Below are 25,034 nucleotides of genomic sequence, written 5' to 3' on the forward strand. Positions count from 1 at the left end.
AAGATACCCCCTCTTAAAGACTCCAAGGATGCACTCTTAGACTCAGGAGTCTACAAAGTGGTTTGTTCTTGTGGAGCTTCCTACATAGGTGAAACAGGCCACCCTTTCAACACTAGAATCAAAGAGCATAGTGCTGACATCAAGCATGATCGAGTTCACAAGTCAGCCTTAGCCGAGCACTCATCTTCCACCAAACATCATATTTGTTTGGAAAACACTCTTATCCTGTTCAAAGAAGACAACTACTACAAGAGAAAGATAAAAGATGCCATAGAAATATACAACCACCTTGCTAATCTCAACCATGATTAGGGGTGGAACCTTAGCCTTTCTTGGCATCCTCTTCTTTCTTCCTTAAACACCCACCAGTCCTTCTCCCTGACCATTTTGCTTGCCCACTCTTGCTCCCCTCTTTTCCTTCCCTCTCCAACTTTTCATGCCCTCCTTGCCCCCCCTCCTTCCTCCCTTGTCAGGTTTTGTGTGTTGTTTGCCGCCTTGCCCTTGTTTTTCTTCCTCTATTTTTTTTTCCTCTTTATTCTCTTCCTTTGCTTTCTTTTGTTTTCGTTGTTTTTATCTTTCCTTTTGCATTTTTTTTCCTCATTCTAACATTGTTAGCGCACGCACACACACACAGACACACGTATGGGGTGTGTGTTTAAATTTTCTAGTTTTCGTCTAGTTATAAGATTTCTTCTCTCTCTCTCTCTCTCTCTCTCTCTCTATATATATATATATATATATATATATATTTGTTTGTTTGTTCTTTTTTCACATAATTTATCTGGTTATTTTATTTACATTTTTCTTGTCTTTCTTCTTTTTAATATCTATTTTGTAGCAGTTTTTCTTTTTTCCTTTGTATATATCTAGTTTATTTCTTTTTTATTGTCCTTTTTGTTTTATTATTTTTTGTCTTTTGTCTTTTCATCATGTAGTTTGTATTCATTTGGATTCATTAATTATTTATTGTCTTATCATTTTACATTTTTCCTCCTCTTTATTTGATTGTCCCCCTGTTTTAGCTTGTTTAGGCTGTGTTTTGTTAATTGTCCCCCCCTTTTTTAGCCTTTAGTTATTTTTGGTCCCTCTCCCTTCTCGTTCTGCGTGCTGCGTCCCTTCAAATATCTCCTTATTGAGTCTAAGTCTGCACTTTATTTTTACATCTCGACACTCTTATACATCCTGATGATGGATCACAGAGTGTGATCCGAAACATTGACGCAAAAAAGAAACACACAATCAAAATCCAGAAACACATTGATAATTAACTAATGGATTGTGGAAATCTGATTAAATTAATAATACACTCGCTTTCAGAAGCATTATTAGCTTTTAAAGTCATTGAAAGAGCATTATTTTTTGGCTTGTATTTCATTTCTGATCTGCCTTGCTATAAGTGTTTGCCTCCTCTTGAAGCAATCCTTTGCATGATGCCTTTGTCTGCCTCAATACTAGCAAATTCTTTTGGGCTTCTGTTGATTATAAATTGTGGCCATCATTTTGTCTCTTGTAGCCCTGTTTTAAAAACACAAGAGTTTCAATTATGCACCTCTTTGCGTATATGTTATGATTAAAAACAGAGACATTACCAGTAGGTTTAATATCTCCAAGGTACCTGCACTTCTGTTCTGCCTGCAACAACATTCTCCAAAACTCTAAGGCACCTAATTAGTTTTACTGTAAGTATACATAATAAGAATAAAAATACTTTATTTCTTTGACAAAGGATTTTGAAGAAGCTGAATAAGCTTCTTCTCATCTTTATCCCCATTGATTTCAGTTTAACTTCTTCTCAACTATGATGAAATCACCAATTTCAGCAAGTCAGATCTTTATCACAAAAAGATAATTACCAACACTATCCAGAAAGGCTATGGGCTATAACTTATAAGCTATAGGTTCTAGTTGGGGTCGGGCAGCTTTGTGCCACAATACCATATATTTGATAGATGTTTGCTAGCCCATATGGCAACAGGCACCTTTCTTATTCATTACGACTCTTTCTATAGTGGGGGGTCCTTGTTAGGGCACCCTACTATATAATAGGCATATGGGCTAGAGGCAGGTAATAATACTTACTTAGAAAGGGTAGGGCTTTAGCAGGCAGTAAAGAACTGGGATAGTAGTGGCCTAGACAATCGCAATCCATTTTATTTTTTGTTTTGGTAATTACTTATGCCCCACAAAGTATTGGAATTGGGGGAAGGGTTTTTTAATGGGGGGACTATGAATCAAAATTTGAGGAGAGTGGGGGAAGATGACACAAATATTATATACATAATTTTAATATTATTAACATACTAGTACACATAATATATTTAAAATTATTAGTATATATTTATTAAACTAATAGTAACTAATAATTATCAATAAAAATATTATTATATTATATAAATTAAAATAATAAAGTCGTATAAAATTTTAATAAGAAAAAAAAATCCATGTAATTTCAATGATCCCCACACCTTTTCACCCCTTGCTTTAATTTTTGTATACCATCAATTCATGCTTCCTTAACATCTGCCTTGTACGGTAATTCACTATTTATAATTTCATGTTTGTGAGGCCACACAAGCATATTCGAGCTTAGAGCACTCCTAGAAAAATATGGCATGGACTAAAATTGAGGGGGATGGGGAGAAATATATATAATCACATAAATTTTTACATATTGATTACAAAGTTCAAGAGGTAGAAAGAAGCAAAGATGTTAGGCCATGATAGTGATAACTCAATGATGAACCACTAGTACCAAACCGGTACAGAGAGGGGGGGGGGGGGGGTGAATCAGTACAAACACAAATACAGTCCAAAACCGGTTTGATAGCAAATACTCCAAATGACTGACAAACAAGGATACTGGTTAAAACAGAGTGCAACTGGTAACATCCAGTACAGCTCAAACAGTCATAAACTAGTCACTCACTAAGCTTTCCTCTTAGCTCAATACTATAGTACCATTATGCTCCCATGCATGAACAGGTAAACTAACATCAGATCTTCATAACAGTGAGTTCAATATGTTTTATAGACAGGCATAAAACATAGAACCATAATATGCCCAATAGGTAAAAACGAAGCATCACAAGATAAAAGCATTACACATGACACACATATTTTTCACGTGGAAACCCAACCGTGGAAAAACCACGGTGGGGATGAATACCCACAAGTTGCTTCTGAACTCTTTTGAAGTCCGTTTTGTTAGGAGCCTTGTCTGGTTAAAGACATTACAATAGGTTCTGCTAGGAACCGATCCTGTTAGGGATCACCCGGTTAAGGGATGGCTATAATACTCGGTTAATGGTTAAACCCGGTTAGGGTTACCTTGTTAGAGGATTTCAAGAACTCAATAGCTAAAGGATCTCCAGAGCTCTATAGCTTCTCAGAACTCATTAACCTCGAGTTACCCTGTTAAGGGATTTGAATCAAGCCTGTTAAGACTACCCTGTTAAAGGATTTTGCATCAAGCCCAGTTAAGGCTACCCTGTTAAGGGATTTCACAACTGTTGAAGTGGTTAAAGATCAACAGGAATTACAATGATCTGATAACAACACTCAATGCTAATGCAGATCCGTTTTGGCTCTTCTTCTCCTTCTGCACATTCACTTTGTAGATATCTCTTCTCTCCTTTGGTCTGGCAAGAATCACGTATCACTTCCTTTGGATACACACTTACAACTTTTGCCAACAACCTTAGAAAGAAACACAACATCGACCTTATAGGAAACAAACAGGTTGATAGCAAAAACCCTAAACCCTAAACCTGTTAGGTTAAGCAATTCAAGCGGTTCAATCCTGACCGTTGAATCATATTGCATTAAATGCAACAATCTTGAATCGATCTCAAGACATTCTCCATCGTCCATTTTCCACCGATTTCATGGCGGCTGATAACCCATCACGCGTTATCACCGTTTGACAGACTTAGCACATTCCCGAGGTAGATAGGAATAGTCTTCTTCATGCAAGATCCTTCACATGCCCATAGCTTTTGTGGCAACACGATCTGTTCTCCATTATATTGCTAACTCATCACACAAAGATCATTGATTGAGTCACATTGGCTTGAGGTACTCCAACCGGAAATCCTGAAGTGGAAACTACCTACCAACCGGTAGTCACACAATGCTTCCATGTGCCGGTTCCCATAACTGCATGCAGGTTCATTTTGAACAAATATGCCGCTTTACTTTGGCATATAAACCGGTTCATACATATGCCGGTTCCTCTCTCTTTTCACCTATCACATGTGCCGGTTCACACCATGTCACATATTGACATCAATGACAACATACGATATCATTATGTCTTCATGCCGGTTCACATAATGCCAACAGATAGGCCCACAAAGTAGAAGGTCAACAAGACCAACAGAGAAACCAAAGCCATAGATGCAAAGGTGCTTGACTTGAACTAAATGAGGATGAAGAAGTAAGCCTTCATTGGCCATTTTGTCAACAAAGGTGTTAAATCTCTTGAGAACATGTTGCTAGTTGGTTTGATCAAAATAGACAAAGATATTAGGCCACAATGGGCACAAAAAGCAAAAGAAGGTTGAGACCAACAGAGAAATTGAAGCCTTAGATGAGAAGGTGCCTAACGTGAGCTGAATGAGGATGGAGAAAAAATCCGTCATTGGCTATTATGTCAATGAAGGAGATCAATCTTTTTGAGAACATGTTACTAGCCAATCTAATCAATTATCAAAATAGACAAAGGTTTTAGGCCATGATGGGCCCACAAAATAGAAGAAGGTCTACAGTACCAAAAAATAAACCAAAGTCTTAGATGCAAAGGTGCTTGATGTGAGCAGAATGAGAATGTGTAAGTAAGCCTTCATTGGCCATTTTCTCAAAAAAGAATGTAAAACTTTTGAGAATGTGCTGCCAACTGATCTGATGAAAATCATGAAAATTCTTAGACCTGATTTTGCAGAAGATGTAATTGGACAGATCTAAACACACGTTTACTAGAGAGGCATTGAATTCTCAACTTGGAATCACCATAATGTAAGACTTCAATATTTTTGTTGATTGTGAGAATAAGACCAAACCAAACTTGCAGCCCATAAGTTGAAGCTCATCAACATTGTTAGAGGACTGTCTAAGATTTATGCAAATGTCTAATTCTTTTTTCTAAGGATTTAGCCACGATACTCCACTTGTAGCCACAACACTAGTATTGTCTTTCAAGGCACCTTAAAGAAAGAGAGCAGGATAGTTGAAGTGGATGTTCAGGTGGGGCAAGGTAGACAAGTGGAGCATTGCTAATGAAGTCCAAAAGATTCATCTTTTTAATAAAGAGAATCCAAGCACTAGATAGAACATTCAGGACTTGCTTTTCTTTGAAACAAGACTTAGCATTTACCACCATGGCTAGCTAAATTAAGTGGATAAAAAGTGTTTTGGTATAGTATCTCTAAAGGTTCTTTTATTTTTGTCAAGCCAAATAAACCATATGCAAAAGAAAGGAAGAGAAGACCATAAATTTTTTATTGTAGCTTGCATGAGAGTGTGTTGCAATTTAACATGAGTTCCATTGTTGGGTGTAAATTGAGAGAGTTAGATGGTTTTGCAATTGAGCCCAAAACAAGAAGAGGGGGATCCAAATAGGAGCAACTACTTCATAGTCGAAGAGCAAATGTGATTGAGTTTCACAAGCCTTGAAGCATCTATAGCAAATATGGGGTCCTACGATATTCCTTTTGATGAGATTTCCACCAATGAGAATCTTTTGTTGGTGAACAAGCTATTGATGTTTTTTACTTTGGGAATAATATTGTAATGCTTGACATTATGGAGATATCAAGAGGTTCATCATTATGGAGAAAGAGAATGCCTTCTCTGATCAAATAACAAACTAAGGAACATATCTCTTCCAAATGAGAAAATCGTCACTAAGAGGATTATAGGGAGAAGAACCAAAATTTCTTCTTGATATTTGTCTAGTCATTTTGATAGTCTTCATTAAGGCGAAAGTGGTGTGACCATTTGGGTTGATTTTAGCCTACTTAATGAGCTTATTTGTTTTAGTAAAGCCTAGATGCTTCATGGCTAAAAGAAGGTCTCTTGGCATAAATGAGCATAAGGGCTTGTGGCCTAGAATGGTATCCTCCTAATAGTTAATGCTAAGACCATTATTAGGATATGAAGCAATGTTGCAAGGAGATGTGTCTCTAACCCCTTGGGACATGTCTTCAACCCCCTAGGATGCATCGCAAGGATTGGGATGCATTTACCATACTTGAAATGGGTACAAAGATTTCTCAAAATATAAGAAATGTCTTGCATGCGCTTCCTTTATCTCCCCTTAAAAAATCCCTAAATCTTAGTGTCTCGGCCCCAAAAATGCACAAAAAATGAAAATGAAAATGAAAAAAAACCCTATAAAGTGTTTTTTGTCGTTGTTTGCATAACAATTTTACATTTCCATTGTTCATATTAGTTTACAATGCGTGCATCACTATTGTGATTTGAACATCAACATTTGTTTCTATTCCGACCTTGACTCACACAAGGATCTTTGTATGGCTGTGATTTTTGAAAACAAAATATGTTTTTATGCCCTTGATAGGTGCATGTGATTGTGTATGTATTCCATGTATTTTAAAAAATGAATATTGTGGGAGTTTGGGCATGCTTCATGATCTATCCCACAGATTTCAACTTCAATCATTCGTGCCCATGACCAAAGATGTGCGTTTAATAACATAGATGTGATTTAACCTTGCAAAATTTTTCTATTCTCATACATATAGTTGCTTGTATGAATTCCATTTTTAGTCCTTTTAAAATTCTTTCTTTTATGAATTCCATCTATTATTATGTTATAATCTTTGTGTGTTTGAACTTGAAAATTAAATGTCATGGTATTGATTGTCAAAGAAATTAAAATTGCAAAAAATTAATCTTTTTAGTTTTCCTCTTGTTAAACTTTACATTTATTCAATGCTTCAATATATATAATATTATGTTATATAAAAAAATTTGACATCCCCACGTTCTCCTATTTTTTTTTTCAGAAAATGATGTACCAATATTGATACTCCTCCCATACCAGTACCGCTACTAGTCTTCTGGCAAGTATGATATCAAGAGATGTTTATTGAATTTGCAGCACTAACAATTAAAGACCGAGTTTTAGAAGCACCAATTTTTTGTTGAATGGAGCTGAGCAAGTGCATACCTTCATTGCCACCTTCATATTTATGAACAAAGATTTGCTTCCAAAGGCTGGAAGTAGGGTTGATGAAAATCTAGACAAGCTTAGCACATAGAGTGTTGCTCATTCTAGTGGCATATTTGATTCCTAGGCTGCCACATTGCACTCTCTTGGTGATTATAGTCCAACCAACAAGGTGGAATATTTGTCCTTGGGATTGCTTGCTTGTTTGCCATAAAAAAATCTTGATTTTTTGTCAAGAATATGGAAAACCAAAGTTGGGGCATGATAAATCATGGTCTAGTGGGAAGATTGGAGATGACTGATTTGATTAAGATCAATTGTCTTGCAAGATAAAGCCATCCATTGTTGAAACTTTGGATGCACCTCTCAATTTAAACTAAAGATTGAACCAATAGTCAGAGCTCTTCATCTTAAAACTCATCAGAACACCCAAGTAATTAAAGAGACCAACACTATCATGAAAAAAATTGAAGAATATGAGTGAAGGTTTGGTTTTTAGCAATAGAAGTATTAATGGTGTAAATTCTGCACTTGTAAGAATAGGCTGCTCTTGAATCTAGCAAGAAATTGTCCAAGTAACTCTCTAGTCATCTAACATTTAGTATAAAAGCTTCCCCTAGATCAGCAAATCAGGCACGAGTGATTTCCTTGACCTTGTTGCCACCTTGTTTCCCCTGATTTTGGAGATCCTCCTTTCAATAGAGAGAACTTCACAAAGGGTTTAACAAGAATGATGTACAGGTAGGGGGAGAGAGGATGACCTTGTGTTAAACCTCTACTGGCTTAAAAAAAATCAGCAAGGTATCCATTGATGAATGGGGTAACATAAGAATTAATAATGCATTCAAAACTCCATTTTTTGAAAGACAAGGGGAACCTAAAGGCTTGCAAGATCTATGCTAGGAAGTCAAGATTAACCCTGTTAAATGCATCAACCATGTCTACTTTAATGCCGATCCTTTTTTCATTTTCTTTGTTGTTGGTATGCATTGCTTCATGCACAACTACAAAATTGTCATAAATTTGTTTGTTACGTATGAATCCATCTCATTTCTTAGAGATAATTGGATTTAAAGATTATTTGATTCTGATGGCTAAAAGTCTAGTGATAAACTTGTGAGAGGAGTTGTATTGAGAAATAGGCCTACATTTGTTAAAGGAGGAAATGTTCTTTTCCTTGGGCATCAATGCTAAAAAATAAAAGTTAATGGCTTTGATGAGTTTATCTTGTATGCAAACATCTTTGACTAGGTCGAGAAGGTCATTTGCAATGAGATCAAAAAATTGATGGTAAAAAGTGTTAGAGAACCCATTAGCTCCAAGGGGCTTTGCCTTTGGCATAGCTAAAAATGACTCCTTTGAGCTCCTCCATGGTAATTGCTTGACAAGAAAAATGTGTTATATCCTTGGAGATGACATTGGGGATGTTAAGGAGACAAGCTAGTGCAATAGGGTCTCTTGTAGACTTTTGATATAGACTTGTATAGTGAGCATGAGCGAATGCCCTAATATTCTCACCATTAGTAAGAGTTGTACCATTACCCAACTCAATTTGATTGTATTCCTTTTATATCTTTAATAAGCTTCTAGGTGGAAGAATTCATTGTTTGAGTCTCCTTCATGAAGCCAAATCATACGAGATTTGAGTTTCTAGTCTTCTTGCTGAACTCTTTCATATACTTAAGACTTAAGAGAGAAGATAATCTCTTTGGAGCTTGAGAGCATCAATAAATCGCTTAGTTTCGATGTTCTCTTCAATTTTCCAAAGTCTAAGAAAAAGGGAGTGCTTTTGCATAGTACTAGAAAAACATCTTTTAACCATCTTCTCAAATTAGACTTTCCAAACATTTTGAACATTATTGGAGAAGCACCCATTATTTCGGCTATGTTCCACCTCCCAAGAGAAACTAGGCATATGAATCCAATCAACATTATGTTTAAGGGGATAGGTCCCTTGCTTTTGTTGCACCCATTGTCTAAAAGAATTGGCTTGTGATAAAAAACGTACTTTTAATTATTTTGTTGGTGATAGAAGGAAAAAGAATGGGAATGTATTCTTGAATTAGAAATTTGTCGAATTGTTCAACAATGAAATCATTACCAAATCTTCAGTTAGACTAAGTGAATTTTCCTCTATTTGGTGTGATATCATGGAGTCTTGCTAAGGAAATAATGTCTTCAACATATTCTCTACATGGATCATGAATGTTCAATACACATCTTTTTTGTAAGGAAAAAGAACTAGATTAAAATTGCTAGCTAGAACCAAATTGCAAGGCTTTAGATTTCCAATGTGAGAGAGGATAGAGAGTCAATATTGTCTCTTTTTAAAGGGAGAATGGGGTCATAAAAAATTTTAAAGGTGAAAGAAAATCCCCTTGCCTCAAAAGTAGCAGAAAGCCAATAATCTCTTTAGTATCCATCAATCTTATTGAGACAACTAGCATCCCAAGTAGCGAGTAGGCCTCTAGAGGCTCCATTAACACTATTGACATCCTCTTCAACATTGTTTCAAATAAATTTTCAAGAGTTAACCACACTAGGAAGGTCTAGTTTAGTTTCTTGAACACCTATCACAATAAGAGAATATCTTGGATGAGACCTTTGAGTCAATTTTTCTTCAGGGCACCGCCTAGACCTTGACAATTCTAGGAGAGCAAAATAATTTTATAGGTTTCTTTCCTTTGAAGTCACCTTCCAAAGTCGCCTAGGATTTGGCCAACATTTTTCTTTGCTTCTTGTACTATTACTTTGTGATTCATTATTCTTCATTGCGTGGAATATGATTTGGTGAGAATATGATTAGCTCGTCTTAGGGACAAGAAAATCTTCAATTGTTTTAGTTTTGGTGATTGCATTTATGTCACCTATAAGGGTTTTAGGTTGAGCATTTTGCAAGGTTTGATGATCCAAGAGGGTAGTGTGAGAAGCATACTAATTATCTTGATATTGAGGTTCATCCATAGGCTTGGAACAAATTGAGTTATTTCCAAATCTAAAGATATGATGGCAAATTTGTTAGAATTTTAAAGAGGAGGAGAGATAGGTCTAGTTTTTGGTTTCTTGCTCTTAGATCTTCTATTATTCTAGACTGTTTTGAACCCTTTGTTACTTGGCATTTCCTTCTTGATATTAGGTTCTTTATTAAAAGGGTAGTGGCTAGAGAAGTGTTGATATTTGTGGTAAGAAAGGTATTTGAAGGATAGGTGTTCATAATAAATTTGTTGAGTGCACCCAATCCAAAACCTGAATCCTATGGCTTTAGATAGATTGTTTTTTGAGGTTGACCCACACCCAAATGTGATCGCATGCATCATTAGAGGATCTGGGAGGGATGCAATCTAAAATTTACCTATTTTATCATGAATGATCTCAAGAAAAGTTCTATTCCAAAGATGCAATTGAAGCAATGGAAGTCTCACTCATATCGGAACTTCCTTAGGCACATGTACTTGTGGATTAAATTTGGCTGTCCAAAAATTTATGACCAGGGTGCTTGAGCCCATAAATCATAATCTTCTTTGAAATATGACATATTTTTACTCTTTGGATTAAAAAATGACTATGAAATAGCCTTGGCCACTTAACAACAGCTTGTAAGCAGTGATTTTCAACCCTCAATCTATTGAGATCCACTTTTCCAGCACCAATGGGTGTGGCTAGAGATCAATAAGTAATCAACAGGGGCATGATCCAAAAGAGTTTCGACAAGATGAGCCACACTTTCAGTAGGAACCTCCATGAAAGGCGTGAAGTTGAGCATGGGTACAAAAGCATCTGAGGCCATTTTAGATTTGTTGATCACATGAGCTTTAGGATGGCTAGTTTTGGGAGGGAGCTTTTGTCATAGATCATTAATGTCAATACAAAAGGTCATTACATGTGAAGAAAAGAAAGAAGAGGGCAGAGTAGGAATGAAGCACTGCTTTTGCCACGGGGGCAGCTAGGCATCAACTAGGGCACGTGGAGCAGCAGCAGAGTGATATTTTGCCCAATATGAATTCCACCAATGTTTCACTGATGCGACACAAAAGGCCGACATAGTGCCATATGCAGTAGGTCCCGCCCATTTGGCCAAAACAACCAAAGATTAACCAAAAGGAAGGCCAACAACACCAAATTAGGAATCTTAGGATGTGGCTGTTTTCTTTAATGATGTATTACAACGGTTTTAGAGAGGAAGAGGGCAATGTTGCCATTTCTGCAAACCCTAGCTTAATGGAATAACACACTATAATATATTCAATTTTATAAATATATATTTATTAAAATCGTAGTAATTAATAATTATTAATAAATATATATTGTTATTTTATGTAAATTGTAAAATTCAGTAACTTATTAAAAAGTTAAAAAATAAAAAAAATACATGCAATCCCAATGATTGCTACGCTTCTCCCCTCATCACTCTAATATTTGTATGTAATAATTCATGCTTCCCTTCCTCGTATGGTAACTAATCATTTACAATTGTATGTAGTCTGTGAGGCCACACATGCATACTTGACCTCAGTGCAATCCCTATGCAAATACCTGGCAGGAAAACTAATGTCTAACATGGCATGCCAACTCTGGCCTGCACAATAGCTTCCCAGCTATGACCACTCCTATGTAGAATGATGTCCCCACTTCCAAAAAAGTGTCAGAAATTACTTGTTCATTGTGGGACCACTCCTAAGCAGGATTCTCTAGAGGAAGTTGAGACCAAGGAGCATATTATTTTCTGGTGTTGGATTTACTATGAAATCCATGGGTGGTATCTTTCTTAATACAGAGATTCTAGTGATTAGAGATGCTTGGTTCTTTTTCTTTGTGAGACAATCACTGTCAGGCATTGATTTAAGTGCCCTCTAGATACTATTGATTCATGTACAGATGGAGACAAATCTGTGAGGCATTGCTCACTTTACCTCACAGATTTGTCTCCATCTGTACATAGGAGACCCTCTAACACTCAATCTCTCACGACACAGATCTCAATGTCAAGCTCACAATACCAATTTCTTTTTTGTCGCTAGCAGTTCTTCAGCCTTGAGTGTTAGGGGGAGGTTTAATGTGGAATCTATTGTCTTCTAGGATTGTCTAGCCTAGCCTCCTTAGCATTGGACTTTTCTTGAAGAGCATTCACAGACTCTGAATTGGTCCTCCTAAAGTGATAGATGATAATCTCATGTTGGCTTCTCCAATGTGTCAGAAACTGCAGACAATTGATAATTTTTATTCCCTGCTTGGGTAACCTTAATCTGCTTCTACTCTTTGCAGGGTCCTCTCCTTGCACATGTATTTATATTTCTACTTGTTGGAGGGTTCCCTTTTTAAGGTTTTAGGTAAATCCTCGCGTGTCTATTTGTTTGTGATTCTGCTTGTCTTTCTTTTCGGTATTTGCTTCAAATCTGGGGCTCCCTTTCTGCCCTAATACTTGCTATTGTAACTGTTGTATGTTCCAGTCCTGTTGACTTATACTTTGGCCACTTGTGGACAATAATATAATTTCTTTCTTTCCTTAGTTCACTTTTCTCTGTACTTCTGAATTCCATTGACATACATTGGTTATTCATGAATGTTAATTTAATTTCTTTCTCGCTCTTATATTAACCTCCTAAGAGGCTTGAAACATCAACGATAAGAAATTCTGATTTTCAAAATAGAAATGTTATACAAATATAATTATTGAAAACATAGAAACTTTATGGATGTCGCTTGCATAAATGTTTGTCTGTGTGTGAAATATTTCAAATTTGAGATTTTGCCAATTAGATGTTTAACAGTAATTAGATTAATTTTTCATTTCATATTGGAGTAACATTATACAAATTCTAATGGTTTAATGAAAAATGAATGAAAAGTTGAAACAAATAATAAATTATAACCTTTATAAATTTCTATTCTCTGGAGGTAAGTGATCTAGATCAATTATTATCAAACCTCTCATAAACAAATCAAGTGGTGTTGATAGTTGAGAGTTCTAACGATCATGTCATGGCTAAGGATTTCAAACAAGATAATGGTAATTAATTGTCTTGAACAGAAGTTATGTTATGGCTTAGTGATATGATTTTGTTTTCTTTGGAAGGCAGGGATACAGAAATAATTTTCTTTATTACCAATCATTGGGCATATAGATATAAGTAGAATTTGCCAGGATTTTGTATATGCTATCTGGAAATTTTTCTTAACAGTATTAGCACAAGAATCAGGAGGAAGTGGGCCTCGTCGTAACTTCCGTTTTTTGAAAGCAAATTACATCAAGGAGTTCAATTTGTTGAGTCAAGAAGAGGATCCACTTGATCTGACAAATGCTTATATTGATGTCAACAATATTCATGCTCGAGAGGAAGCTGCAACAAGGTAGCACATTTGCATCTATAATGCCCAGCCCCCTTGACATTAAGCATTGGTGCTGGCATCTGTTGTTAGCATTGGCAGTAACTGTTCTTTCTGCACTTTCATTAGGAGGTTTAGATTTTCTAATTATTGGAGATTTGTATTGTACTTGGTAATGTGGCTCTGAAATTCTCATTTGTGATAATCAGGCAAGCAGAAGCTGAAGCAGAGCGAATTGGCATAGGAGTAACTCCTGAAGCACAGAACATTTTTGATGCTTTGTCAAAAACGTTAGTTTCCAAGTTACCAATATTTTATGTTTAGCTTTTACATGTTGCAATTTTGATGCTATATTGTGTTTCTGATTACATAAAAATGCCTGGATAAAGAACGAATGAAGGCCATATGGGAAGATTGAGGAGAGGTGATCAATTTTTCTTTCTTGTGAATATTTTCTGAACCCATCCTATAATTCTCCCTTAAGATAGTCATGGGAATAAGGAAGTTGGCCATTATTAATATATTTTGCAGCTTAAGCCAAAACTCACTATCAATGGTAAATGGCAATAATGATGACAAGGAATGACAACATGTGACGATATGGAGATTCTTGTCCTTATATCCTCTGGGTATGTGATCATTGATGCATATCAGTCTTAGATACCTTGTGCCTATTGCCATCTGCCAAGTCTGATCTTGATCATTCTGTAATTCAGCAATTAGCTGTTCATATGCCAGGAATTGTAATGTATTGCTCTGAGAATATTCCTAACTTACATGAGATTACTGTCTTCAATTTTGGAAGATCAGAGGTCTATTTAAAATAAGTGGAGATAATCTCCATTCCTTTTGAAATGATGCAAATATCTACTAATATATAGTCAGAACTCTGCTATGCAATCCTCTTTCTACTCAAGTGCAACCCATGAATATTAATGATTCCTATCAAAATCTGAAAGCATAAGCCTTCTCAAGATTTTGTCCCTTTAAAAAACTTTTATGGAAACCCACCTCAGGCCCTTGCAACTGTTAGTTGTAGATATCTGCAACTTTATAAGTCATACTCAATAAATAATTAGATATTTGAAATTGAAGAGTGAATGGATCTGCTTGATACACACCCATAGGTGCCCTTATCAGAACTGACACTTCTAAGAGGAATTTGCTAAGGGAGATCCCTTTATTGCTTGACTGATTGCTGTAGCTCTCATTCTTAGCTCAGTATAGTTTCAAGAAAGAACTATTATAACCTTTCATTACTGACTGTTCAAAGATCCGATACAAGCATTTTACCATTTTACCAGTTCAAATCAAAGGGTTTACCCCAGAGGAATGATCAAGATGCATCTTTTGGTTTTGTTATAATAAGGTACAGGTCGCCATCCATTGGAAGAAAAAATTCTGTGTATCATGTTTGCAAGGGAATAAGGGTTGCATTACTAATTTGCTATGTTGGTGGTTTGGGCTCAGCAATTCACTGATATTTTCTCCCTGGTTTATATATATATATGCACATAATGTTCTAAATTGAATACATAACACAGCTGTTAAATGATAATTCAATTTCAACTGTCATTTGTGAAAGATCAATAGAAATGATTTATATTTGTTCATCAGCATTTTATTCATGATCCAAAAATGCGTTGTGCATTACACCCTGTCGGTAGAAATGACTAACGACTTAGTGTTGGAGTCAAAATCACACACATTAAAAACCCATAAAATATGTTTGAAATTGACATTATATTCATTTGTATGTGATTGTATGGTTTGCAACTAAGTTATTGACCTCGGTACAAGTGCAGGTGTGGGTGTGTATGTGTGTGTGTGCCTGTGCCTGTGCCTGTGCCTGTGCCTATGCCTCTGTGTGTGTTTGTGTGTACCAGGGGGGGGTTTGGTGCGGGTGCGGGTTTGGCCAGGCTTTGATAGTGTAAAAAAATTGTCTCCGCAGGCTCCAAATTTACTGTCTCCTATTTTTTTCAAAAAATGATGTACCAATACTGATATTTGTCTCCCATACCAGTACCGGTACTAGTCTTCTGGCAAGTATGATATCAAGAGATGTTTATTGAATTTGCAGCACTAACAATTAAAGACCGAATTTTAGAATCACAAATTTTTTGTTGAATGGAGCTGAGCAAGGGCATACCTTCATTGCCACCTTCATATTTATGAACCAAGATTTGCTTCCAAAGGCTGGAAGGAGGGTTGATGAGAATCTAGACAAGCTTAGCACCTAGAGCATTGCTCATTCTAGTGGCATATTTGATTCCTAGGCTGCTGCATTGTATTCTCTTGGTGACTATAGTCCAACCAACAAGGTGGAATATTCTTCCTTGGGGTTGCTTGCTCCTTTGCCTTAAAAAATTCTTGATTTTTTGTCAAGAATATGGAAACCAAAAGTTGGGGCATGATAAATTATGGTCTCGTAAATGGGAAGATTGGAGATGACTGATAAATTTGCCTGGGTTTGGCCTAGGTTTGATGCTCGGGAGGGACCTTGGGGAACCCAAAGGGGAACCAGCCTGGGACCTGGTAACATAGGTTTGGAACCCAAAGGGGAACCAGCCTGGGACCTGGTAACATAGTTGGGGGTTTTCCAGGTGGCTGTGGTCTTAAGGGTTTTCAAGATCTACAAGCTGCAGCAGTGTCAGAGTTGGCTCTGCAGATCATTTGAAAATTGCGCATCCACAACATGGACACTCACTATACTCTCTCTTCATTAGATCATGCTTTGTTTTATATCAAAACAAAGAAACAATGAAGATCACAGGTTGTTCATCTGCTCTCATCCAATGGTGCTAAGTTGAGTGTCATTCGCATGTTGAGGAGTGGCCTAACTCAGCGTTTTCACAAAGATGCTAAAATGGTCTAATGTTTGGCAGTCTGCTACATTTGGAGCTTATTCAAGTAAGGGGAAATCTGGCAAAGATGGAAGTTTTGTTTAGTGAGATGGTCCAATACATTGTTTTGCAAAACCAGAAGATTTAATTAACTGAGATAATGGAGTCATAACAGTAGCATTTTGATGCTGTGTATAAGTATGGACATTGCAACTAATTATTTTTCCCATTGGAGATTGTGGATCATTGCAAGCCCAATATTTACTTAAAATTTAATTATTAATATTTTAAAATTTGGTTGACTTAAAATATTTTCAAGTTTATACAGGTTTCAATATTTCAAATTTTTAAACTTTTGATATTTTTGTATTATTTAAATATTAATTAGAAAAATTATTCTAGTTTTAATGTATTTTTGTATTATTTAAATATTAATTAGAAAAATTATTTAAGTTTTAATGTTTTGAGTGTTTAATTTAATATTTATATTTAAAAAGGTAAAAAATAAAAATTTATATAATTAGAATTTAATCATAATTTTTTTTTTCAAATTTTATCTGTTGTTAAACTTGTTCCAAAATTTTAAATTTCTCCTTGCTGAACTTGAATAGATATGCGAACCCTGTGACACTGTGTGTGTGTGTGTGTATTGAAATATGCTTTATTTGCGCAAAAATGCACAATATGGAATACACAGCACAGCTGTTAACTGATAATTCATCGTGAATTGTCAATTAAAGAAAATTTAGAAAAATCAAAGTTGTTTATATCAGTGTACCAGCATTTGACTGATGGTACAAAGATGCATTGTGCATTAAGTCGTCAGTACAAATAAGTAAACCCTTAGTGTTGGAGTCAAAAAGATAGTTGTCAAGGAAAGCAGCATATAGATTTTGACAGTGGATTTACAGATGCCATCTCAAAAGTGCAGGGATCCTGTAAACGAAATGTTACTATTATTGCAGATTAATAATGCTGCTTCTCTCACTTAAGGTTGAGAATTGAATGTATGTCAGAAGCAAAACAACTAAATAGATCAGCAGATAGCCTGATAGCCTGTGCCTTCCTAGAGTAACATAACAATAGGAGCTGCAAACACCTCAGAGACAAGAAGGTTAAAGCAACCTCGTTTAGTTCTTTCATACCTCTAGCAGCACATCACTTGAACAGGTGACAGGACCCTGGGCAAACCCATGAAGGTCCCATTCCAGGATCAGAACCTGGTGTTGGCTAGTTGGGTTCAGCCAGGGTTTCTGTAGAACCTGCTAACACAGCTAATTTGCTTTTGATATCTCCCACTCTACAAGCACCACAATTTAAAGACAGGAAGTCTCACATTGGAAACTAAGTTCTAAATGATGAAGCATTATTATTAATGTATTGTTTGTTTGAGTGGTAGATGGTTTGTCATATGGAAGCTTATAAATAAATTAATAATTCTACACGGAAGCACAAATATAGGATGACAGGCTTCCCGCTTTTGATTGTAAATGCCATTGGCACATTCAAATGTATAAATTTATGGCAACCTGATTGCCACAGAGTCTAGTTTACATATGGTGTATTTGCCATCACTAACTACCATCTGTGTTGAATCTGGCTAGTCCAAGCTTGATCTTCCTATAATTGCTGAGTATTCTCTTGAGAAGATTCCCACTTTACTTTGGAAGCTTAAAGGCTGATTGAAATGAATGCAGCTGGAGCTTTCTCTTTTAAGCCTTTAAGGGATGCAAATGTCTTTTAATACACAGTTACAGAGCCACACTATGCAATTGCAATTGATTCATACTTTATCTGCAAGCTGTTGATAATACAACAGTTCTCAATTTAAGAGGAGAAGCCTTTCCATGGATTCATCCCTCCTAAAACACCCTCCCAATTTTTATAGATTCCATACCGGTTTGGGTTGAACACATTAATCAGAGACGTTGACTTGGATGTAATTCTCCTAATATTGAAGGGTAATGGATTTGCTTGAACTTACATGTCCATGCTTATCAAAACTGATTGTGTCAAGATAAATTTGCTATATATTTGTCTAGTTGTAATGGGTTAGGATACATATAGATATGAATACCCATTCATTGGAGTATTAGTACTCCTGCATCAATCATAGGGTTATATTGCCCAATTACATTAATGTTAAGATTTTAGTAATGAAGATCATTATTTCTGATATTGTCTACCTCTACAAGAACTCAAGGATAAAGATCCAAACTGTGCAATCATCTCATAATTTATTTGCAATCTGTTGATAACAATGCCTCATATGCATGCATCTCCATTAGGGTCAAGATTAATAAATACATCAAACAGAGAGGTTAGCTTGGATGTAATTCTTTTAATGTCTCAAGGGTAAATGGGTCTGCTTGGAACTCTCATAGGCTTGCTTATCAAAATCAAAAGTGTGAAGCTAGTGTTGGTATGCCTTTGTCTAATTGTAATAGGACTCATATAAGATATGAGTCCTCGCTCATGGAGTACTAATCATTATTCTGCAAGTGATTAAGTTGGTCCCCTTGCATGCATGTTATGAATTAAGTCATGAAGGGCATTCATTGCTTCTGATATCTTCTATGTCTTACCAAATTCAAGGATAAAGATTGCATTGGTAATTAACTTTTAGTTGTTGATTATTGTTTGTTTGAGAGCTGATTGTAGTCATATTGAAGATTGCAAGTCTCAACAATTAAAGCATTATAGAATTAGATTCATCAATGTGGCAGCCACAGGCTTCCCAATGACACCCAAATATGTAGTGTTTTTCTGTAATAGTAACCCAGATGCTACAAACAGAATGTGCCTAGTTTACTGGTGGTGTACTTGCCATTGCCATCTTCATAGGTTCAGTTTCAGTCGTTTCTTGGAATGTTTTCTATTAGATGATTGCCACACTCTTCCTTGCATGTTGTGAATAATGGCTTCTTTCTCATTGTTCAGGCTTCCTGTTCAGTGGGAGAAAACAACAATTGTTGTAATGGATGAAGTGCGTGTAAGCAGTCCATACCTTCCAGATAATGTAAAAGGAGGTGCTCCGGCTGCCAATGATAGAGTGAAGAAAGTGGTTAGTGATTTTTAATGTTACATTGTTGTCTACCAAAATTCCCCAATAGTTGACCTTCCAAGTATGATAATTATGCTGTATTTGGTTGGTGATCTGGTGTTAATAAATTTTCTGACTTATGTACTTCTGCATGTAGCTTGAGCTGGAAAGGAAGCGCTTGCAGGCCCGTATTTCTACCCAGTAGTAGCACTAGCATTTGGTAACGAAGATTGCCTGACATCTGGAGACAAATAACTCTTTCAATATTTGGACTAATTGATTGAGAGAAAACTTTACCAGTTTTCTGTTTTATCTACTTGTTCTCCTCATAATGATGCAAGTTGTACTGAAAAATTTATATTTTATTTGCCAAATGATCATGGGCACCTACTGGAGAATTCGGCACTGTTGAGTAGCTGCCTGAATTATACTAACTGTAATATGTAAATTGACCTCCATTCTAAGGTTCCGAAACCCAATTTTACTGTTTTATTTAACAGCAATTTTTTTTTTGAGGCTAACATGGGTGTATGGATATATTTGTTAACAAGCAGCTACTCCTTAACATCTTATGTTAAATAATTGCTGAGTTCATTTCTATATTTTGAGTACCCTGATTACATTTTTGCACCTAGATTGGTTTTTGACAATATGCTGGGAAAACTCAATTTAGATGCATTATTATTTCATCAAATTGCATTTCTGGACCTCATTAACACTCTTATTAAGAATAAAATAATTTAAGTTTGAGGACTCTTCGTGTAAGATTTATCTGGCATAACTTATATCACTAGAAGCATTTGTAAATCACAAAGGGCAAACATTCCTAGATCATGCTAGTTTTTTACTACCTAACCTCTTGATGAATTTGAAGATTTGAAATATTTTACTTTATTGACACCAAATGAGCCTTAAAGTGGAATTGAATTCCCTAGAAGTTGCATAAACATTTCATAGACAACAAAGTCTGATTGCTACAAACAAAATGCCTTTGTAAACAGAAATGAAGCACTCAGAAGTAAATATTTTACTTTATTGACATCGAAAGAGGCTTAAAGTGGAATTGAATGCTCTAGAAGTTGTATAAACATTTCAGGTACAACAAAGTCTGATTGCTACAAACAAAGTGCCTTTGTAAACAGAAATAAAGCACTTAGAAGTAAAATGGTTGTGCATCTAGCACTTGAGCTCTGTCAAATGTTTGGTACTCGCCTTGTTGATGGAAGATAGATTGAAGGGTATGTCAAAATTATCTCTATGTACATTATTGGAAAGCTGTCAGGGCAACTCTTTGTACAACATTTGATTGATACTTCAAGTTCAGACAATCCTAGACCAAAGCAGTGATAATTTGTCGCCAGTAGAAAATATTGAACCACATTGTGTTACACGGTTCTTACAATAGTGAAATAATTAAATTTAAGAGGAAATGAGAGTAACTTGATGGATTAGCTTAAGTCTATGCTTTATCAGCAGTTTAGGTGAGTGGAAGTTACCAGACCAGCTAAATATGGATTTAGGCTGAACATATGTTATCCAATGGGTATGTTGTCTGGAAATTCATTTTTATGGTGGCAATTAATTGGAAACCACTGCTTAGTATCTTTTTTTAAACCTACGTTTTTCATATCAATACATAATTATGGCTATTGTTTATTATTTCATTGGAGTGGTCAACATTCTGCTGCACGTTTGTGAGCATGTGATATGTTCTGGGAAAGCCCTTGGTTAAGAGCTTCTATGTTAGTTGACAGTCAAACTTTCAAGTGATCAGCTCAAGTTTTGTTTTGATTTGCTGCAACAATATACAATGGTATTGAATAAATCAGCACATCACTAGTCAGAGCAGTGATGTAGACAGGAGCTAGGTTTGATAATGATTGTGATAGAAGACAGATTGGCATCGAGGGATGCATGCAATATAATGTGTGATATTGACACAATTCAATTTACACATACAATGACATTTAATGGTTTAGTTTTGCTGTAAGTGAAGGGCAATTGAATCTGTATTGGTTTTTGAAAGTAAAGGTTTGTGACAGATCAGTGGACATGAGCCACTCACCGTGAGGGGTTCAACACCTGTAATGTTAATCGACCTATTCAGTTCAACTTTTTAAACATTTACAATGAAAAAAATTGAAGACTGATAGTGTGCGCTGACAATCAAGTGCCAATTGCTCTCATTGATGCAGCTGTCACTGTCCACAAGTGTACAAGGGTCATGTAAAATAATGTTTGCCTTCCCTCCTTACACGTAACAGTAGTAGAAATATACTGAACTGTTCAACTGAACATGTCTACCAATACGTAAGTTTGCGCAAAATATAGAATCTATCATTACGAGAACAATAGGATGTTGTACAAATGGGTGAATATTAGCCATCATTTTAATTTTATACCTCATGCATACCCCTATAGGAGAAAACATGTTTAATATTTCATTTAAGACACTTTCCAGCAGTTGAACCATTTGCTTACACTTCATCTAGAGTACATGCGGTCCCCATAAAGAGCCTGTAAGGCTCACCGTTTTCTCTAGTTTATAACCAGAGTGCAGGGGTAATGTTGATGTGTCTTTTATACATGATCAAACACAAAATAAAATACCAAAAGGTACCTTATCCTCTCTTGAACAAAGTTTCCCTGAATGCTGAAGATTTCGCCTAAAGATCAATTGTGGCGACTCCAAGGTTCTAATATGTAGGTTTTCTACGTGTGGATAAGAACTAGTGTTCGTTGTGTTTGCTGTTTCATCAAGGGGCCTTACGTACTTTCTATGAAAGTTGGTTCTTGCAACTACTTAACCAATGAGGAACTGGGTTTTCCTACTACTAGCCGATGTTTCAAAAAAGACAAAAGATAAGGGATTAGAGAAGGCTATGCTAAACTAAGCCTATGAATGACTAAATGGAGGGCAATCTTAGTGGAACTCTACCAATCTCAGTATTGCCATAGAACCACAACTCTACTGGAATCGGTGCGATCTTCTAAGGGAATTCAAAGATTTTTGAGTCATTAATGAACATAGATAGTATCAATAGGATACATATCAGTATTCAAGTAATGATTGAACCTTAAACAATTTCAATATCTCCAGTTGACCACACAGGGCACACTTACAATCAGTAAGAGGCTAGTGGTTTGGACTATGAGCTTCACTAAAAGATCAGGCACAACATTTATCACTCAATCTAACTCTAACATCTAAATACTATCTTCAATAAGAGTGATTTAAGGAGATAAACAACCATGTAAGAAGCCACAAAGATTGTAATAAAACACCAAAAACTTCAATATTTCATTGATCTCATAGCAAAATATAACTATTGTTCAACTTTCTCTCTTCACCAAATTTGTATTCTCTATGAATAACTACTCTTCTTCTCTACTGCTAATAAACTTATTCTTCTTAACCCTACAAATGAATTGAGTGAGAGCTTATATAGCGATCTCAAATACAATGATTGGCCTAGATTTAAAGAAGATCAAGGGTTGAGATTTTGACACCTAAACCCTAATTAGGGTTTGTTACAAAAATAACCCCATTTAGATAAGCATTATCATAACATAGCCAATAGAAATTGGCACGGATAATGAGGAAGCATCCTCCAATAGGGATTGAATCACCACATCATTTCATAACTTTTCATCTATAATTTTGTTCCCTTTTCCTTGTTCCTTTATGGCATATTCAATGAATTTGGACGTAATCCTCTCAATCTTTGTAATGGGAATTTCAGGCAGGTTTTTCATTCGCTCTTATAAGTTAAGGACCTCATCAAAGGCCACAAGAAGAGTCATCTCTCATCCGTGCTCCAACTCTTTTGTTTTCTCAATCAGAAACATAGTAGTATACATCTGATCTCGTTGCCCTTTTGTGATCATGTCTTCTTCTCTACAAAAGATGACCTTGATCCTATCCTCCAATTCTTGGACATCCACATCGGTTTCAATCTCTATCCTTCTATCAAGGATTGCCCATAATACATCAAACACCTTATCCTGAATAGGATGGATAGTGTCCTCAACTCGGCTGCACCTACTATTGATGTCCTTAAATAGAACCTCTTTCATTTGGAGCAAAGTTGACCATTGTAGGAGATTAGGGGTTCCACCATCAACTATCTTTTCTTGTGCTAAAACTTGTCTTGATGTCTTCCTTACCACTTGCAATATTGGGATGGTAATGTCTCTAGTGTGAGTGAATGCATCGATAGTTACCACTAGATTATGAATAATCTCAAGGACTTGGATGGCCCTGTGGACTGTTTTCATCATTCTTCCGACAAATTCCTTGGCTACCATATAAGATCTATCAATCCATGTATCCATGAGTTGGGGTTCAGTTCTTCATCATTTCTGCCTAATTTATTGACTCAAGAGGGAGTGCCTGCAAGGGTGAGACTACTGGATCCTATTGCCTTAATGGCTCATTAAGCTGGCTAAAATAATTCCTCCAAGAATTGATCTCCCTTTCCAACTTTTTATTCTTTTCTATCTCCGATTTTAGCTTCTCATTGATTGCCCTCATTGAATCAGTCGCATCTTCCATGGCTTGCTTGGAGGTAAGTGGACCAAGATCAAATGTCTCCAAATCGTATTATTCTGCCATGATCTCATCATCATACTTGTCCACCGCTGGTGTAGCTATCTGTATCTTTCTGGAGCTTGTATCATCTCTGATCACCTTGGATATCTTTGTAGCTTTCTTCTTTTCAATCCCTGCTTGAGACTTGCCTAGAAGACTTTCCAAATCAAATACTTGCTCCTCTTCTTCAACTACAACTTCCCTTGTAAGTCTCTCTCTAAGACAATCTAGAATAGAAGACTTTCTCTCTCTTACTTGCACTTCCTCAGGCAATGGTCACTCGCCTCTAAAAGGAGATGTTGCTTCATCATCATTTCTTTCTCCTTGCTGATCATTATCACAAAATTGGAGAGGAAGAGACTGACTTGATGAGTGTTGAGGTGTCCTTCCTTTGTCTTGTTTATCATTCTGTACTGTGGACTCCATGGACTCATCTATCTCATACACCTTCTCTCTTTGATCCTCTCCTTGGCTTATCTCTTTTTCATGTCTAGAAGAAGCACTAGAGGGATGATCAAGATTCACCTTTTGTTTCTTCTTGGATGATTCTCTCTTTTCAGGTCCCTCCTTTCTCTTTGACCCCTTAAAATGAGAAGTGTTCTCACTTGCACTCGCCTCACCTTCTTCCGCTCTTGTTTCTAAGTTGAATGTCATAGCCATGTTTTGTTCCTTCAACCTTTGATGTTGGACATCTACCCATCTGCGAGTACTCAAGACTGGATCCATCAATGCTCTCAAGCCCGCGACCTCTTGCTCATCCCAATCGATCTTCACTTATTTGTCTTCTTTCTCATAGGAAGATTGAAGATATATGTCACTGTTTTGTGCTACTTTATAAACTTTGCATCTCCTGATAAGATCCAAGGCAATCAAGAATGCATCCTCTTCTTTATTTCCAAATCATCTTGAGCATTTATCCAAAATCCTCTACTTGGGACACATATTTGTACTTCTTCCCGACTGTTTCTTCCATGTGACCACTAGGATCAAAATTATCTCTCAAAACGAAAGATGTGAATGAGTAGAGAGATAGCTCCTTGGCCA

General features: G+C 36.2%; 1 protein-coding gene across 2 annotated transcripts in view; it reads left to right on the plus strand.

The window, feature by feature from the left end:
- The window catches only part of LOC131031302 (uncharacterized), a 30,668-nt gene extending 10,669 nt beyond the window's left edge, over positions 1 to 19,999 (plus strand). Inside the window, exons 2-5 of one of the 2 annotated variants that reach the window (XM_057962386.1) lie at positions 13,377 to 13,537; positions 13,723 to 13,803; positions 19,297 to 19,420; positions 19,557 to 19,999. In XM_057962386.1, coding sequence (XP_057818369.1) covers positions 13,377 to 13,537; positions 13,723 to 13,803; positions 19,297 to 19,420; positions 19,557 to 19,604 — 414 coding nt within the window. In that variant the 3' untranslated portion in view covers positions 19,605 to 19,999. Of the gene's footprint in view, positions 1 to 13,376; positions 13,538 to 13,722; positions 13,804 to 13,902; positions 14,372 to 19,296; positions 19,421 to 19,556 lie in introns of those variants that run through there. The other variant, XM_057962387.2, reaches the window with a different exon arrangement.
- The last annotated feature ends 5,035 nt before the right edge of the window (positions 20,000 to 25,034 follow it).

This window comes from Cryptomeria japonica, chromosome 5 (genome assembly GCF_030272615.1).
Source record: "Cryptomeria japonica chromosome 5, Sugi_1.0, whole genome shotgun sequence".
Taxonomy (NCBI): domain Eukaryota; kingdom Viridiplantae; phylum Streptophyta; class Pinopsida; order Cupressales; family Cupressaceae; genus Cryptomeria; species Cryptomeria japonica.